At 47.9% G+C, this 16,244-nt stretch overlaps 4 protein-coding genes across 8 annotated transcripts; 2 read left to right on the top strand and 2 right to left on the bottom strand.

The window, feature by feature from the left end:
- The first annotated feature begins 480 nt into the window (after positions 1–480).
- On the top strand, positions 481–1,434 carry LOC101776194. Its single transcript, XM_004982760.2, has one exon. The coding sequence runs from the start codon at positions 617–619 to the stop codon at positions 1,175–1,177; it is 561 nt and encodes a 186-aa protein (XP_004982817.1). The 5' UTR covers positions 481–616; the 3' UTR covers positions 1,178–1,434.
- A 1,442-nt stretch (positions 1,435–2,876) lies between these two features.
- LOC101775255 (pentatricopeptide repeat-containing protein At1g09820) lies at positions 2,877–6,648 on the bottom strand. 5 transcript variants are annotated; one of them, XR_002676016.1, is made up of 3 exons: positions 4,814–6,647; positions 3,407–3,849; positions 2,877–3,123 (listed from the first exon to the last, which is right to left on the bottom strand). XR_002676016.1 is itself a non-coding variant. In XM_012848700.3 (2 exons), exon 1 carries the CDS (start codon positions 6,554–6,556, stop codon positions 4,817–4,819), a length of 1,740 nt encoding a protein of 579 aa, XP_012704154.1. In that variant the 5' UTR covers positions 6,557–6,643; the 3' UTR covers positions 2,877–3,739; positions 4,814–4,816. The 5 variants fall into 5 exon arrangements, 2 of the variants coding, with proteins under 2 accessions (XP_012704154.1, XP_022679202.1); XR_001164822.2 differs by having other exon boundaries at positions 3,407–3,750; XR_001164821.2 differs by having other exon boundaries at positions 3,407–3,739; positions 4,814–6,643.
- A 2,104-nt stretch (positions 6,649–8,752) lies between these two features.
- LOC101774851 lies at positions 8,753–11,465 on the bottom strand. Its single transcript, XM_004982756.3, has 2 exons — positions 10,273–11,465; positions 8,753–9,170 (listed from the first exon to the last, which is right to left on the bottom strand). The coding sequence occupies exons 1-2, from the start codon at positions 11,221–11,223 to the stop codon at positions 9,135–9,137; spliced, it is 987 nt and encodes a 328-aa protein (XP_004982813.1). The 5' UTR covers positions 11,224–11,465; the 3' UTR covers positions 8,753–9,134.
- Positions 11,466–11,676: 211 nt separating this feature from the next.
- On the top strand, positions 11,677–12,927 carry LOC101785121 (putative F-box protein At3g52320). The gene is made up of 4 exons (XM_004986434.1): positions 11,677–12,034; positions 12,144–12,227; positions 12,297–12,566; positions 12,842–12,927. The coding sequence occupies exons 1-4, from the start codon at positions 11,677–11,679 to the stop codon at positions 12,925–12,927; spliced, it is 798 nt and encodes a 265-aa protein (XP_004986491.1).
- The last annotated feature ends 3,317 nt before the right edge of the window (positions 12,928–16,244 follow it).

The following is a 16,244-nucleotide window of genomic DNA, read 5'->3' as shown; positions in this document are numbered from 1 at the left end:
ATTGAATATTATTGGTTTAGTTTTCTGGTAGAGCTCGTATAAGTAGGATTGTATGTATGTTGCAAATTGAGCGTGCTCAGCTGGTAAGATTTTTGTGGTGGAACGGGGTGTTTGGATCCTGGAGCTAAAGTTTAGTCTGTGTCACATCGGATATTCGGATGCTAATTAGGAGGACTAAACATGAGCTAATTACAAAACTAATTGCAGAACCCCTAGGCTAAATCGCGAGACGAATCTATTAAGCCTAATTAATCCATCATTAGCGAATGTTTACTGTAGCACCATAGTGTCAAATCATGGACTAATTAGGCTTAATAGATTCGTCTTGTGATTTAGCCTAGGGGTTGTGAAATTGGTTTTGTAATTAGCCTATGTTTAATACTCCTAATTAGTGTCCAAACTTTCGATGTGACAGGGACTAAAATTTAGGATTTAGGATTTGAGTTCTGATGCGGAACAAACAAGGGCTGCACTGCAAAAAGTCCGCCCCCCTCGGATTCCCCCTCGCAACCCCGGCTGCAGACTTGCAGAGTCGACTGCGAGCTCCATTTTCTCCGAGCCCACCTTCTTCCCTTCCCCAGACGCAAATCAGGCACTCCGCCGCCGCCTGCCCGCCATGGCCGCCCACCGCCTCCTCCTGCTGCTCGTCGTCGCCGCCGCGTACATCCTCGCCGCCGACGCGCGGCCACACCGCACCTTCCTCGTCGCCTTCCCGGCCGACCCCAACCCCAGCGGCGGCGACGGCGCCGCCCACCACCTCCGCAGCGTCCCCCACGTTGCCACGGTCGTCACCGTGTTCCGCGTCCGCCGCCTCGGCCCGCACCTCCACCACGGCCACGGCCACCGCAACCACCACCACCTCCACTCCATCCCCGCCAACGTCCAGATCCGCCGCCCCGAGCTCCCGCACCCCGCCCATGCGGCGGCCGCCGGGCCCCAGGAGCGCGCCAGGGACATCCTCGTGGTCGTCATCGGGCTCCTCTTCGGCATCGCCTGCGGCGCGCTCACCGCCGCCTCCGCGTACCTCGTCTGGTCCATGGTCGCCGGCGCCGCCGCGGCCTCCCCGTACGACGAGCTGTACGACGAGGAGGACGAGGCTTCCGACACCGAGAGCCCTAAGAAGGTCGGCTACGTCATCATTCAGGAGCTCGAGGTTCACGACGGCGGTAAGAACTAGGGGGTTTGTGGTGCTACAGGGAGGGAGGGCAAATTCATGCAGTGGTCTATGACCATATGATTATGTGTTCAGTGATTCGTAATATCTGTATGTGATGTGTGGTTGGAAGTACTAGGGGGTTTGCCCTCCATGTGAATACGCTCCTGAAGCGCGCTTAAGCTATGAATTGTGCTTGTTTCTGATGAACTTATCAATCAATGTTATGCCACATTGTGAAATGTTCTTCGGAAAAAAAAATGTTCTATGTTCTGCTCTCATTCTCATGTATTGTGGCCCAGCTTCGATAGCACAGTCATTGCTGTTTATTTTCGATAGATTTGTGTCCCGATTCAAGACTTTTTAATTACTGGTCTTCCCACATGGCGTGTTTGGTTGGCCATTTCAGGATTATTTGGTTGGTCTATGATTCTCTGCGAATTAATGGTTATACTGAGTTTCAGTGTTTCACTAGCTGGTATGTAGTTCTGAAATGTGTTGATGGTCCATTTGTTTTGGTAAATGGTCTTAACACCACCAATGTAATGGTTTTGGTGTTATCTGCACTGTGATTTGTGATATGTTGGTGTTGATGTGATAGTCAGATGGTTGCTCTAGCATTGCCGCCATGTTCAAATCAGGGTGTGTTCTGAGCATGTGAATTCGCATGACTTAATATATGTCCAAATTGCTGATGATCATGAGCACAAAATCTTTGCTTCAGACAGGTTAATCTTAATTTTTATTGAAATGTGTGGATGATAGTGACTTCAACTGCTACTTGTGTAGTTCTATAACTGATTAGTTATTTTAACATTTGGTAGATGCTAATAGGTGGGTGGTCGGCTTTCTTTCACTTGCTTTGGCTCAAAATTGGAACTTCATGGTCTTAATGCATCTATTCGGGCCATCTATTTTGTGTGATTATTCAGGAGATATACACTGTTAGTTTAGGCCATGTTTAGTTTCCTCCAAACTCCCAACTTTGACACTATGCGAAAAGAAGATTCCTCATCACATCAAACTTGCGGTACATGCATGGAGTACTAAATGTAGATGAAATCAAAAACTAATTGCACAGTTTTGTTGTACTTTGCGAGACGAATGTTTTGAGCCTAATTAGTCAATATTTGGACAATAATTCACAAATACAAACGAAACGCTACAGTTACGCATTTATGGCAAAATGCCAATTTTGCCACTCCCAAATTGGGAACTAAACAAGGCCTTACTTCATTTCTGTGTTCAGCTTGAACTTAATGATTATCATGGCTGCATTCAGCTTGTTTGTTCTGAACTATTATCATGGCTGCATTCAGCTTGTTTGTTCTGAACTACTCCTAGATGGTCTATTAATGATAGCTGGAGTACGGTTGGAAGATTCATTGGTGCTGAAAGCTTGAAAATACCCAACACATGAATGCGACTGGGGACTTGGCATAGTAGAGTCTGGTTTAAGTCCCGTTCCTCAGTAATCGGCAAACACGAAGCGAAACAAGAGTGTTGTTGCAGGTGAATTACTAATATTTTGCGCAAAGAGTTACCTGCGGCATAAAACAGAGGCTCATGTGATGCTCCGTGGATCATGTGTGATCCATTAGTTAACTCAAGCTGCCTTGTTACTGACAAGCGGAATCTACGCAGTGGCATCACGGCCTACCAAATAAAACAGAACCCCTTGAATTGAGGAGAAAACAAGCCATGATCGTACGAACCTAACAGCTTCAAATTTGAAACTCATGATGTAGGACAAGACGATGCGAAATTAAAAACATAGTTTATGCCAAAAGAGATACACAGATAGCATCGGGTGCCCTAGAAAGACACCCAAATAGTGTCCTATATCTGATGTTTATCGAGGAAAACAGCAGCCAATACAAAAGGACAACTTGGCACTAAAAATAAAATTGCACCAAAAACCTTTCTAGTCGTCTTCTCCCTTCAATTGTTCGCCGATAACATCTCTCAGTCTGACAACAATAGCACAAATAGTCAAAGACATAAGCCAGGATTGTACAAAGGGCCTGTTTACTAGACCAAACATCAAAGTCATAAGGTGTCGTGCTGCTGGGATGGATCTACTTTCAAGATAGATACTCCCTCCATCCCAAATTACTATTTATTTTGGCTTTTCTAAATACATAGCTTTTGCTATGCATCTAAATATATATTATATCTAATACGTAGCAAAAGCTACGTACCAAGAAAAGCCAAAACGAATAGTAATTTGGAACGGAGGGAGTACTGACATACCAGTGGCAGCTTTCTCAAAGGAATTGCCAAAAGCTCCATTTCTCGTGAAGATTATTGCCTTGAACGCTGAATCACGTGACATCTGATCAAAGCAACCACAGGAGTTGAGTTTTGATGATGATAACTGCAAAGCACTCCAGTACCCCATTTTCTCATGAGATTGCCATAGAGCAACCCACATTGTAACAGTAAACAGAAAGGGGCAAGCAAAGTGTTCTTCACTGATGAAACTTTTGGGCTGCTAGCATCATGGTATATGTGTCAAGCAACGACGTCACGTATTGTACATCGCATAGGAGTTGCACAGGTGGTCCATCCGTCCATATATGATTCCTGGAAACAAACTAAACATAAACATTCAACTTTGCAGTACTCAGTGAAAAGAAATGGCAGATGGCCTTTTAAATGCCTCCATCTCCAGTCCCCAAAACATGACCAATCTTCTACAGCACCAGCAAAAAATTTCATCAGATTATTCATGCCCCTTGTAAACTAAACAAAATGGGTCAGTAACCGAGATGCAGCAGTTGTAAACTTGTAGTCAATATTCTGATAAACTAAAAAAAGGTGTAAATCTCGTAGTAACTAAGAAGTCTAGTGACCAGGAGACATATCAGGCTACCATTCTCAGATCCATAGGTCAGTAAAGTGAAGTAGGACTAATGTCTGGATCCAATCCTCAAGTCCTTTGCGTTCTGTCTGACATTTAGAAAAAAGCACTTGAACATCTCAAATAAATTATATTATGATATGGCACTATAAATGCTAGCTGAGCAATTTTCTTGGTATTGATACCTGTAATCAGGTGACCAAGTTTACTGTTTTGCTTCATTTGACTTCTTTAAATTCTAATACTCATGCACACATAAACATTGGTGGACTCTAACAGTTAACTATATGGTAGTTGGAGCGGATGATCAATTGGCAACTGAGCTACCGATGGACAGATCCACTTTCACATTAAACCTCAGACGAATGTAATGAACACATACAACCTAGACATGGTAAAACATGACCTAGCAGAAATAAGGATTGTTATTCCTATCTCAAGCTCTAACAGGAAATCACAATTCCAAATCCAAATCTAAACAAGGCAAAATATAAGCTAGCAGAAATAAGGATAACAACTCCTAATCTCAAGAAGTAATCACAATCCCAAACCCAAACCTAGACAAGGCAAACATGACATAGCAGAAATGAGACTTACACATACATTACAGCAAATTCTACCAAACTACTCCCTCCGTCCCAAATTACTATTCGTTTTGGCTTTTCTAGGTACATAACTTTTGTTATGCACCTATATATATACTATGTCTAGGTGTTATGTACCTAGAAAAGCCAAAACGAATAGTAATTTGAGATGGAGGGAGTATACTACTACACTACAAGAACTGAAGAACATACCTTTCAGGAAGATGTCAAGGTCTTAGAAATATCTGCTGCATATCCTCTTATATCAGGAACAAAACCTTTTTCTACCATGCCCACATTTATTATCTCATAAGTCATCCCATTTGGAACTCGCCCTTTCTCCAACATTTCATTCAGGAGCTCATTAGCCTCCTCCATCTTCCCCATCTTGCAAAAGTACTTGAGAAACACATTGTATGTGGCCACATTCGCCCGTTTCTTACATTTGTTCATCCTATTTTTAATTTCATGGGCAGCTTTAATGTCCCCCTTCTCACAAAACCCATTTATAATGGTATTGTAGGTCAAATGTTTCGGCTCCAAACCAACCACAAACATCTCATCCAAGAGCTTTACTGCATTCCAGACCTCACCTTTGCAACAAAGCGCGCCAATAAGCACATTATAAGTTACAACATCTGCTCTCACACCCTTGTCCTTCATCTCATTGAGAAGGCCTGAAACACTCCTCCTATCCGAACTACTGGTAATCCCTGCTAACAAGCAGTTATAGGTGTTAACATTTGGACTAATCCCTTTTCCTGCCATTGCCTCCTTCACCGCCACCGCCTCCTCCATCTTTCCAAGACGGCGGTATCCATTGACCAAGGTATTGTAAGTAACCACATTGGGTTTTATGCCATTCTGTGCCATACCATCAATCCAGTCTTCAGCTTCCACCATCATGCCGTTCTTGCAAAACCCATTCAGCACAGAGTTCAGGGTAGACACAGTGCATGCCAACCCCAAGTCCTCCATCTCTTTCACCAGCTTCACGCCTTCCTCCACCTTCCCCTCACTGCAGAGCCCAGAAACAAGTGAATTGTATGTCACCACATCCACAGCAATGCCCTGCCGCTTCATCTCCTCAAAGACCTTCACTGCAGCTGTAATGTTGGATTCCTTACAATACCCATTAATCAGCACATTGAATGTGATCACATTCGGAGAAAGGCCAGCATCAATCATCTCTTTCAACAGCACATCGACATGGTACATCTTCCCCGCTAGGCGGGACTTGAAGTACCCGTCGATGAGAGTGTTGTAGGTGACCACCGAGGGGGGCAGCCCCCACGCCCTGATGTCCTTGGCAACGTCGCCGGCCTTGCGGAGCTGACCAATCTTGCAGAGCCCGGAGATAACTATGTTGAAGGTGAACAGGTCCGGCGACACGCGCCGCCGCAGTGCTTCCCTGAAGGCCCTCTCGGCGAGGTTGACCCGGTCGGCGCGGACGAGGGCGGCCAGCAGGGCGTTAACAGAGTGGGCCGAGGGGCGGTGGCGCGGGTAGTCGGCGCCCGCGAGGAGGAATGCCTCGTACGCGAGCAGCGGCTGGGAGTCCCGGGCGAGCGCGAGGACGAGCATGTCGGTGATGAGCGGCGCGGACGGGGACGGGGACGGGGACGGGGCGGGGAGGGCGCGGAGGATGGAGGCCGGGGAGTGGAGGCGCGCGGCCACGAGGGCGTGGATCTCGGAGCGGAGGAGCGGGTAGTGGCCGCCGCCGGCGAGGCGGGCGAGGAGGAGGGCGTGGAGCGGGAGCGGGAGCGGCGCGTGGAAGTGGGCGCGCGACCACCGCGCAAGGGAGACGAGGTGCGGGAGAGGGGGCAGCGGCGCGGTGCGGAGGAGGAGGTGCAGGGCGCGGTGCGCGGCTGCCGCGGTGGACGCGCCGCCGGCCGTGAGGTCCACCACGCGGCCGAAGCGGCCGGCTGCGAGGTGGGCGAGCAGCGTGACGAGCGGCATGGGGGCTGTGAGATGGGTTTGTGGGTATTCCACACGAGAGATTTCGATATTTGCTTTCAAAAATTGACATCGTGCATACGAATTGTTTCGATACAAGGAATTCTCTCCCATTTTCCTATTTCCTTTTATTTTCCTTTTCAGCACGATCTACCTCCCATTTTCCCATTTCCTTTTATTTTTCTTTCCTTTTCCTTTTCAGCACTAGCGATCTACCTGTTGATCTTCCTTTTCAGCACTAGCGATCTACCTGTTGATCTACCTGTTGTTCACCTGTTCAAATTCAACATCTCGATTGTCTCTCAACTCACTCGTTCTTCTCTGTATCACCAAGAACCACGGCCTTCCTAGGCAAGAAGAAGGTGATGCATTGGACACCTCGGCGACCGAGAAGACGCGGACCTCGCAGTCTTGATGCACGCCACGCACACGTCGAGCTCGCATCGGAGTGCCAGGGCGGCAGGGCCAGCGCTACGGACGCTTCGTGCATTCCTCTATGTCATCTATGCATCAAAGATGATGGTCAGGTTAGGGCAGGGCCACATTGCGGGTGACATAGTGGGTGGTGGCGCTGTTCGCGCTGGCCATGGAGCTGGCTCGCGCCACGACGGGCACGACGACAGTGTCGATAGGATGCGGCGCGTTGAGGGTGGGGATAGGAGTACCCGATGTGGTGGTGCCTAAACGGGTGGTGTAGACTCACCAGTGACGAGCATCGCCGGCGGAGAGGAGACTGACCTTTTCTTTTTCTCTTCCTCATATTCAATCGATGTAGAAGAAAGGCAGTTGTCCATTTACTATGCATGGAAAATGAAAAGGAAATCAAGTGAAATAGAGAAAAGAGGAGGAAATCCTTCAAATCGAAAGAATCCGCATGCTCAGTATTTCTATGCAAATATTAAAATTTCTCACTGCACACGGGTCGGGTGGGTTTTCATGAAGAGATTTCGATATTTGACACCTTCGATTCGCAGACCTTATGACACTCCGGATGCGGATTTTTTTATTAGGCCCCGTTTGGGTTCAAGGAATTGGAATCTATTTAATGGAGTAGGCTAATTTATGTTGGAATGTGGCATTCCACAACTTTCCAAAGTTTAGATATAAGCCTATCTTAAATTCATGGGGTGGGAGATGGAAATTGATTCTATAAATTATGGTTATTAGATGGAATTCAATTCTTATAGCACGCTCTTAGACTCGCTTCTCTATAGTAGAAGTGCAGCATACAAGTATCTCTCCCATATCACCAACTATAATATACAACTATATTCCACATACAATTATATTAGCTTAATTAATTTGTGTCTAAATTATGATTATTAGGATGGAATTTAATTCCATCGAAACAAACGGACCCTTAGGGAAATTTCATCTCCTTTTCTCTATTTCCTTTTATTTCTTTTTCCTTCTCAATTTTCCGGACCAGTTTGCCCTTGCCTTATCTTCAAGGACTACGAGGCACTGGAGTGTGACGACGTCTGAGCGAAGCGGAGGCGGCGCCGCCGCCGGAACTTCACCGGCGCGAGCGTTCGGGCCACCAATCGAGACGGGGAGAGCACCGGAAGAGAGAGGAAGCGATGGGGAGTCCGTTTTGAGAGTTCTAAAAACAAGGATTAGGTACTTACGGCCATGGATGGGAGCTCTGCCGGCAAGGTTCGGCCATGGATGGGAGCTCCAAGGAGAAGGAGATACACGGGAGGAGCGGGGCCTGCTCCAGGCTGCCGCGACTCGCGGAGAGAATGCGGCGGCGCTGCAGCTGTCGAGCACGCACGGAGCGCATGGTGTTCTGGGTGTAGCGATGCTCGAGCAACCGGCGTCGGGGAAGAAGGTACGGTCAGGCCTGATCCAATGGGTGTGGAGGATAAGGAAGGGGCATACTTGTCCATTCACAAGGGATAGAAAATGAAAAGGAAAATGAGTGAAATAGAGAAAAGAAGATGAAATCCTCCGAATCAGAAGAATTCGCACGCTCGATGTTATATTTCAAAAGGCTCGCGAATTGAGGGCTATAAACAGTGAGGATTTCGAATTCGATGTCAAATATCTAAATTTCTCGTTTTCGGGGTGGATGTGGATTGGCTTTTGGCTCCATGCCTCCATCAGTGAGCCGGAAGCATTCTGCACGCTAGGCCCCACGAACGGCGGCGCCAGGCTCGCGGAGAAGAAGAGAAGTGCAAGGAACGCAAGTTTCTGATAGCACTTGACAAGTCGACGGTTAACATTCCGATTCTCAGGTACAATCAGAGGTTTGTTTCCATGGCACAAGTAGCATTATAACTGTGGCTGTGAGTCAGTGAGTGCTCAATTGCCCATTCATGCTATAACTCCAAAAGTTGCGTGCATCAGTTCAGGGATATGAATTACCCACTACTGAAATTTGAGTTGTCAGCAACCGAATGGGCACAAATGGCCATCAGAACCCTTTCGTACAGACTGCAGACATTAACCATGCAGAACTGCACACATTTCCATCAGCTGCTCGTGTCACTTTCAGTCAGTTATCCAGATAAATTTGGGTGCCTTTTGAAGCAACTGGCTCATGCTAGTCAGGAGCTGTTCTGAACGATACCTGACCATATCAGGGGGACTGATCTTGCTGCACCACCAGTGTATTCTGTAAGTAAGGGTAAAAGAACAGTGAGGTCAAGCATTGTCGGTTCTTAATGGCGGCATTGCCATAGAAACAGTGCACTGATGACTCCCAACCAAAGGCCACAGCATTACAATGTTAGATGAAGATGAGAAATTGGTTTACTAGAACAACATTCTGAACAAGCGTCCTAACTAGCTTGTAAATTCAGCAACAGTTAAACTAAAATATCTTTTGTTCGAAAAGCTTGACCACAAAAGCAGCAGACGTGTTAGTTTGAAGGTGGCATTACTCAGAAGCCCACGTTTTGTACAGCATGACAAGAGTTTGCAGGCTCTCTACTGTCATGCTGCAAACTTCTCTAATGGATGTGTTGTTGAAAAAACAAAGGCCAAAGAGGGCTGAGGGTTTGAAAGTCACAAAGAAAAATACATGAGAGAGGTCTTACAAGATAAATTCAAGTGTTCGTGACAAAGGAAAAGACATAAAACTAAGGTTGATATTCATGCTATAGATAAAAGGCTAATTTTTATCCACCAGTTTTTCTTTTCAGAAATTGAAAATTTTACTTCATCATAGCTTATTACTCCCTCTGTTTTTCTTTATATGACGTTCCGACGAAAATTTTTGCCTGCTTCCAGTGCCAATGTTTGGTCGGGAACGTCAATTAATTACGAACGGAGGTAGTATAATTTTAACCATGCCAATAATTACCAGTGTCAAAATATTGTCAAAAACCTAAGATTTGGCCTTTTCCTTCCTTTTAGCAAATTGAATTTATTTTCATGCATCGAAATAGAAAATGGCTTTAGAATACAACAGTATATATTATGTATGCATATAAACAAATGTTTTGATGCAGTTCCATAAAAACTTGGAACTAAATTTCACTAGGTAACTGTTCATTTTTGCATTTTCATGGTTTTACCCCTAGCTTGGCCCCAATTTCAGTTGTGTATGAGCTAACACACCTGAGCATCAACAAAATAGTATTTTGAAGTACTGCAATACACTATACCTAATATGTACACCTGACGAGAAAATAATTATTAAAGAAACTCACAGCAGCCTCTACTCAAGTTCAGCACCATATAAAAGAATGTAACAATACGCAATTACGGAATACCTTTATTGGCTTTCTTTGCTTCAGTTTCACCTTCACATCAACTCCATTATCAATTATTGCACGCAACACAACCTCAACTTTTCCTTCAATCCTATCCCCTTTCCTTGGTGTATACACTGCATTATGAATATCATCTTCTATCGCACGCTTTGCTAGCAATGCGCCAACAGCCGCACAGGCCTTGATACTCTTACCCTTCCTTGAACCCAGATCAAACTTCATGTCCTTTGATATGGAGTGCGCAACGGCCACCACCCTGCTGGTCACTCGGTGCACGAAGCAAGCACGCACTGACCCCTTGGTGACATGTATATCAAGGCAGAAAGGCTTGTGGTATGGATCAGTCATCTGGTTGAACGTTGGCACCCGTTCCCGCTTCACCTCAACCGCATCCTCCTCCAGTGCTGCACGCTTTGGCTTCAGCTTTGGAACACTGGAAGAAACAGACATGACAGGCTCCGCATTCTTGCATTCCTTTGGATTCTTGGCGTTGGCTTTGTCCCTATTCCTTCTGCGGCGCAAGGTCACATTGTTCTCCTCATACTCCTTGGATCCCCGGTCCAGTTTATAGAACAGCTTCTTACGATGCCTCATGTCATCGATCTCATCGTCAAAATCCTGCACTTCTTCATCGTCATGCCGTTGGAGGTCATCCTGGTACTCGCTGCCCCGTGCGGCCTCCAAAGGGAAGCCGAATGATGTTGGCCAGAGATCGGAATCGACCACATCAATGTGGAAGCCGGACCCGAGAGGGTCGGAACTGGAGCGAGGCGAGCATTGGGGCAGCCGAACCTGCACAGGTGGAGACCGGCGCTGCGGCGGCGTGGCCGAGGCTTCGGACGGGAGGATGGAGAGGGCGCGGCAGAGGAAGAGGAACCCGGGGAGCTGAGGCAGACTAGGCGAGGGCGAGCACCGCCACCGCGCCTGGAGAAGCAGCTGCCGCAGGGGCATTTCCTCATACACCCTGCGCGCAAGCTGGTTGTGCCCAGAACAACTCGATTTTACTCACTCCCAAGTTCCAATCCTGCTGCTGTCTTCTCAACCATAGTGCATAGGCCTAGAAATCCGGTGGAAACCAAGGGTCGCGAGGAGAAAACTAACCCTCGGAATGAAACGCGGCGCCGATGTTCACCGGCGGAGCACCGGGATGGCCTGATGGGGAGCGGCCGGATAGGAGCGGCGAGCGGCGTGTCGCGGCGCGGCAGTGGTGTCTGAGCCGAGATCGTGCTGTGGGCCTTTTCCATTTAGAGCTGAGGTTTGTGGTGGGCCTTGTGTCGGCTCGTTCCGTCCGTAGTGGGCTGACATTTTACACGGGCTTAGATGGCCCGTTAAGCCCATTTGCCTCGTTTCCTCTAAAAAGAAAATCCTCCTCTTTCTCTCAAAAAAATCCTCCTTAATTGATCCATGATTCAATTCTCCATCTCGTGGAACTCAATCCAGTGCGCCGCCTCGGCGCCGAGCGCCGGCAGGCTCATCTCGGCAAAGGCGAGCCATATGGAGGGATCCTCGGAGCCGACTATGAAGGACGGCGACATTGGTGCCCCGGCGCTCCCGACGGAGGTCCTCACGGAGATCTTCGCGAGGCTGCCGTCGAAGTCGGTGGGAAGATTCCGATGCGTCTCCCACGCGTGGTGCGACACGCTCACGTCTCCCTACTTCGTCGAACTCCACTACCGGCGAGCCAACCAGCTGGTCCACCCTAGGCTGCTGCTCACACCAGTGGGGGCCTCCTACGACAGCCACCTCTACTCCTGGCGGCTCGGCATGCAGTTCCGTCGAGAAGCTGATGCCAGAAAAATTTCCGGACGGCGCAGCCGTTCCTCTCACCAAGCCCTGCTGTGGCCTTATCCTGATCCGCTGTGCCCACAAAGGCGGCTACTTCGTCTTCAACCCTTCTACGGGAGCGGTGTTGCCTATCCCGGACATCAGGGCGCCATTGAAGAGGATCTTCCAGAGTAAACCGTTTGAACCCCATGCGCCACCGTTATTCCTTAAAGTATCTTATGGCCTTGGTTACTGCACAGTGAGGAAGGAGCATAAAGTAGTGCGCTTGTTCTCCAACGCTGAAGGTGGAAATGGCATGACGCCCACAAGCTGCAACTGCGAGGTGTTCGTCCTTGACAAACCTGCGTACTGGAGGCCTAGTGCTGCACAGCCTCCCTTGTGCTCCGCGATGGAGAAGGACCCGGCTGTTTTCATACATGGGCATCTGCACTTTATCTGCAGTGATGGCGGCGGCATGACCACCTTTAACATCAGCGATGAGACCTTTGGCTCGCTGTCGCCACCGTCAGGTTTTCGCTGTCGCCACCGTCAGGTTTTGAGAATGCGGCGTCAGTGCTGACAGAATTAGATGGGTGTTTGTGTATCTGCTATGGAGAGCCAGAGGGTGAAGATCCTTATCATGTATGCGTGCTTCGAGATTACAATGAAGCCCGGTGGGAGACACTTTTTTGCATCGACCGGAGTGCTTGGCTGGAACCTGAGCGCATGCTGTTTAAGTCGCTTTAGAGTGCCCCATTAAGCATGTGTTACTCGAATGGTGGACAAAAGATCATGTTTGCAACAGGTGCTTGTAAGGTGTTTTCATTAGACCCAGATGGGAGTGCCCCTCGGATTTTACTGAACCCAGATGAGACCATCATTGGCAGTTGAGAGGATGATAATCTCCCTGCACTAGGTCTATTTGAGGAGAATCTTCTTCCGATGGCCCAAACGATTGAAGAGATGGTTTTCTCTTCACCAACAACTAAAGCTTGGTCTGACATCCTCAAGTGGCTACCGGTGTGCTCTGTTTTGGAATTGAGCTTGGTCTGTAGGGAGTGGCGTGCAATGATCATGACGGATCGCTTCATCCAGTCTCATCCTATTCATGCAAATCTGAATAAGAGCCCTCGGATCATGTTCATCATGGACCCCCGCTTTGGTTTGTATATGGATTTGGAGGAGTGTGCTGATGGAGCAAGCGCGCCCGCACCCTCGCAGGCTCCCTGTGCTTCAGGGTACGAGTCTGCCTGGAGGGAGTCCCCAATCATGCCTTCCAAACTGAGACGGTAAAACAGCTCTTCAATCCTCCCTCGTTCATTGATGAGATTGACTATGAAGTTGAGAGGGAAGTGGAGCGCTCGTGCTTCAATCTCTAGGTATGGATGGCTGATCCTAGCGGGCTGGGCAAGCAAGGAACATTGAAGCTTGAGGAGCCATACATGAGGGTTGGATCCTTCGGATTGCCTATTGTCCACAATGAACCTGCACGCACTCTGGACTATAATGTCCTCATCCACTTAGACCGTGTCCTGGACTATGCTCCACTCCCCAATAGTCCCTCTCATGGTACCTATGAAAGTGATATCAACGGAATCCCTGATGATGAGCTTGAGGAGTGGCCGGTGAAGCACCACTTCGTCTGGTACCTAGGTGTTCCGGACGGCAAAAGGTTGCCAGTGCAAGGTGGCCGCATTCCGGTGCACGCCCGCCTTGGGGAACGCCAGGACCGGTCGCCACCAGGTGGGGGAGGAGCCAACAGTTTTGGTGGCCGGCCTTTTAGGAAGAGGCCTCCGGCGACATGGAGGGACATCCCGCACAACTATGGGGCAGGAGGGTATGGAGGTAGCTCATCCAGTGGCTATGGCGGCCGCCGGCACAACGCCGATGAACAACAGCCGATTCACGTGCTGCTGCATACCCCACGGCATGGGCTGTGTGACATGTTCGATGGGACAAAGACAGATTCAATTGGGCAGGAGGAATTGCTTGCTTTCTATGGTGCAGTAGACAGGTTCCTTGTTGATGAAAATCTGACACGGCAGCAACCAACAGTGGACCCAATGAGAGAGGAGGTAGCTGTATAGTGTAGGTAGCAGGGTGATCAAAAAGTCCAGCATACAGGATGCGTGAACTCGCCAAGGCTGAACGAAGAAACTGTAAGAGGAGAGGTGGAGTGCCCCATCATCCATAGGGATAGTGTTGACTATCAGGGCATGGACCCGATGGTTACAAAAAAGGCAGGGCACACGGAGCAGGATTGTCTGAATTACAGTGGAATCTGTAACGGAGAGGCTGTTTTCGGACCAGCTACAGTGATCGGAATCAGACTCGCAATAGTGCAGACTGAATCGGTTCTTGGACTGGCTTCAGAGTGTCTTGCGATCCACCCACCAGAAGTATTTGAAATCCATCAGGCTGCTGACAGACAGGGTTCACATGAAGACACAATACTGATGAGGGAAGAGGAGGACCTAGGTTCTAAGCAAAAGAATCAACAAAAGCATGGCAACATTGCAATTCAGAGGAGACTTAAATTCTCCAAGAAATTACTTAGCCCACTGCTGAAAGAACCAGCCTCGACAACTAACCCCAAAACAGACAACTGAAAGGGAGCAGCTACAATACCCTAGTACACCGGCATCAAGGAATAGTGCCAAAATTGCAAGCAAGGGCAACTCGACGATGACAATGGAAGAACAGGCAACTGCCTTGCTCATGAGGAAGAGTGGGTTTCTGCAAGAAAAGAAGATGCCGGACCCAACGGCATGTGAGCTCAGTTTGTTACACCACTAGAGAAGCATGTCGTGGGAGAATTTAGGGAGACTTTTGGGCTGGGTGATGGACATGGTGCTGATGTGCTAGGGCCCTAGCCATTGATGCGGAAGCATAGAAGTGTGTGGTCCGGGGGGAGTTTATGGTCTGGGTAGTAGCTATGTGTGTTTGTTTAGTATTAGTAATGATTGTTGCAAATGTAAGATTATCCCAGTGTATGTGTACCCTATTCGTCCTTGAGGGTTGGGGGTGTGTATGTGGGTTTGTGTGTGTTCATCTGTAAGAGTGTTTCCCTTAGCATAGAGTCCTGGGGGGTGTTAGTGTGTCCCTTTCCTCACTGTTCAGAGAAGGGGTTTCGAGCCTAGTTGTTATCTAAGGTCAGGGAAGGTTGGCAGTGTCTGTGCTACTCTGGTTACAACATGAATAGCCAAAAATGCTTGGTGCTGAATTGGAATGTGAGGTCTAAATAACCCAGCAAGGAGAAGAGTGGTCAGAGACCTAGTACCTCAGTGCACAATTGCAAGTATTCAGGAAACAAAGATGGCGACCATTGATGTGCAGATAGTCAATGAGACTCTAGGTCAGCAATTTTGTTTTCCTACCAGCACAACAAACTCGTGGAGGTGCATTGTTAGCAGTCCACCAAGACTACTACAAGATCACACAATCATCAATTGGGAATTGCTTGGTTTTTGCCAAAATTGAAGCAACAACTTCCAGAACTGAATGGTGGATTATAGTGGTATATGGGCCTCAAGGAGATGCTGAAAAACTGATGTTCCTACAGGAGCTTAGACAAATCAAGCAAATAATCTCTGACAATTGGCTGATCATTGGTGATTTCAACATGATTCTGTCGACTGAGGATAAGAGCAACAACAACTTAAACAGAAGGCTGATGGGTGCTTTTGGAACTGAAGGAACTCCAGTTGAGAGGGAGAAAGTATACCTGGTCCAATGATGTCACTCAGACAAGAATTGACAGGGCTTTTCGCACTATTGAATGGGACTTAATGCTGCCCAATTGTGCCTTACAAGCAGCATCCTCATTTGTTTCTGACCATTGCCCCCATTGCTTATTGTTGGAAGTGCTACAGGGAGATGCTACAGAGGGCTCAGATTTGAAAGTTTTTGGCCAAGATTGCAGGGGTACCTTGACGTTGTGAAGGAGTCTTGGGAAAGGCAAATGCAGTTACACAATCCTTTTCTTAGGCTTCACATAAAATTAGAAAGAACAGGAAACAATCTCAAGAAATGGGCTAGATCTAAAATTGGAAGAAATAGACTCCTGTTGTGTGCTGCTAAGCAACTAGTGGACATACTTGACATTGTCCAGGACTACAGGCTGCTAAGTAATATGGAGGTGCAATTAAAAAGAGACCTAAAAGAAGAATCTTAGGAATGATAGCCATTGAGAAATTAAGAGCCAAACA

Source organism: Setaria italica, chromosome IX (assembly GCF_000263155.2).
Source record: "Setaria italica strain Yugu1 chromosome IX, Setaria_italica_v2.0, whole genome shotgun sequence".
NCBI lineage: Eukaryota > Viridiplantae > Streptophyta > Magnoliopsida > Poales > Poaceae > Setaria > Setaria italica.
This window is presented reverse-complemented; position numbering and strand designations above follow the sequence as displayed.

Coding starts and splice junctions, on each gene's coding strand:
- LOC101774851 (XM_004982756.3), bottom strand. CDS start 11,223: ATGCCCCTGCGGCAGCTGCTTCTCCAGGCGCGGTGGCGGTGCTCGCCC. Junction 9,171..10,272: donor AGCAAAGAAAGCCAATAAAG/GTATTCCGTAAT, acceptor CCTTACTTACAG/AATACACTGGTGGTGCAGCA.
- LOC101775255 (XM_022823467.1), bottom strand. CDS start 6,556: ATGCCGCTCGTCACGCTGCTCGCCCACCTCGCAGCCGGCCGCTTCGGC.
- LOC101785121 (XM_004986434.1), top strand. CDS start 11,677: ATGATTCAATTCTCCATCTCGTGGAACTCAATCCAGTGCGCCGCCTCG. Junction 12,035..12,143: donor CCTCTACTCCTGGCGGCTCG/GCATGCAGTTCC, acceptor GTGCCCACAAAG/GCGGCTACTTCGTCTTCAAC. Junction 12,228..12,296: donor ATTGAAGAGGATCTTCCAGA/GTAAACCGTTTG, acceptor GTTACTGCACAG/TGAGGAAGGAGCATAAAGTA.
- LOC101776194 (XM_004982760.2), top strand. CDS start 617: ATGGCCGCCCACCGCCTCCTCCTGCTGCTCGTCGTCGCCGCCGCGTAC.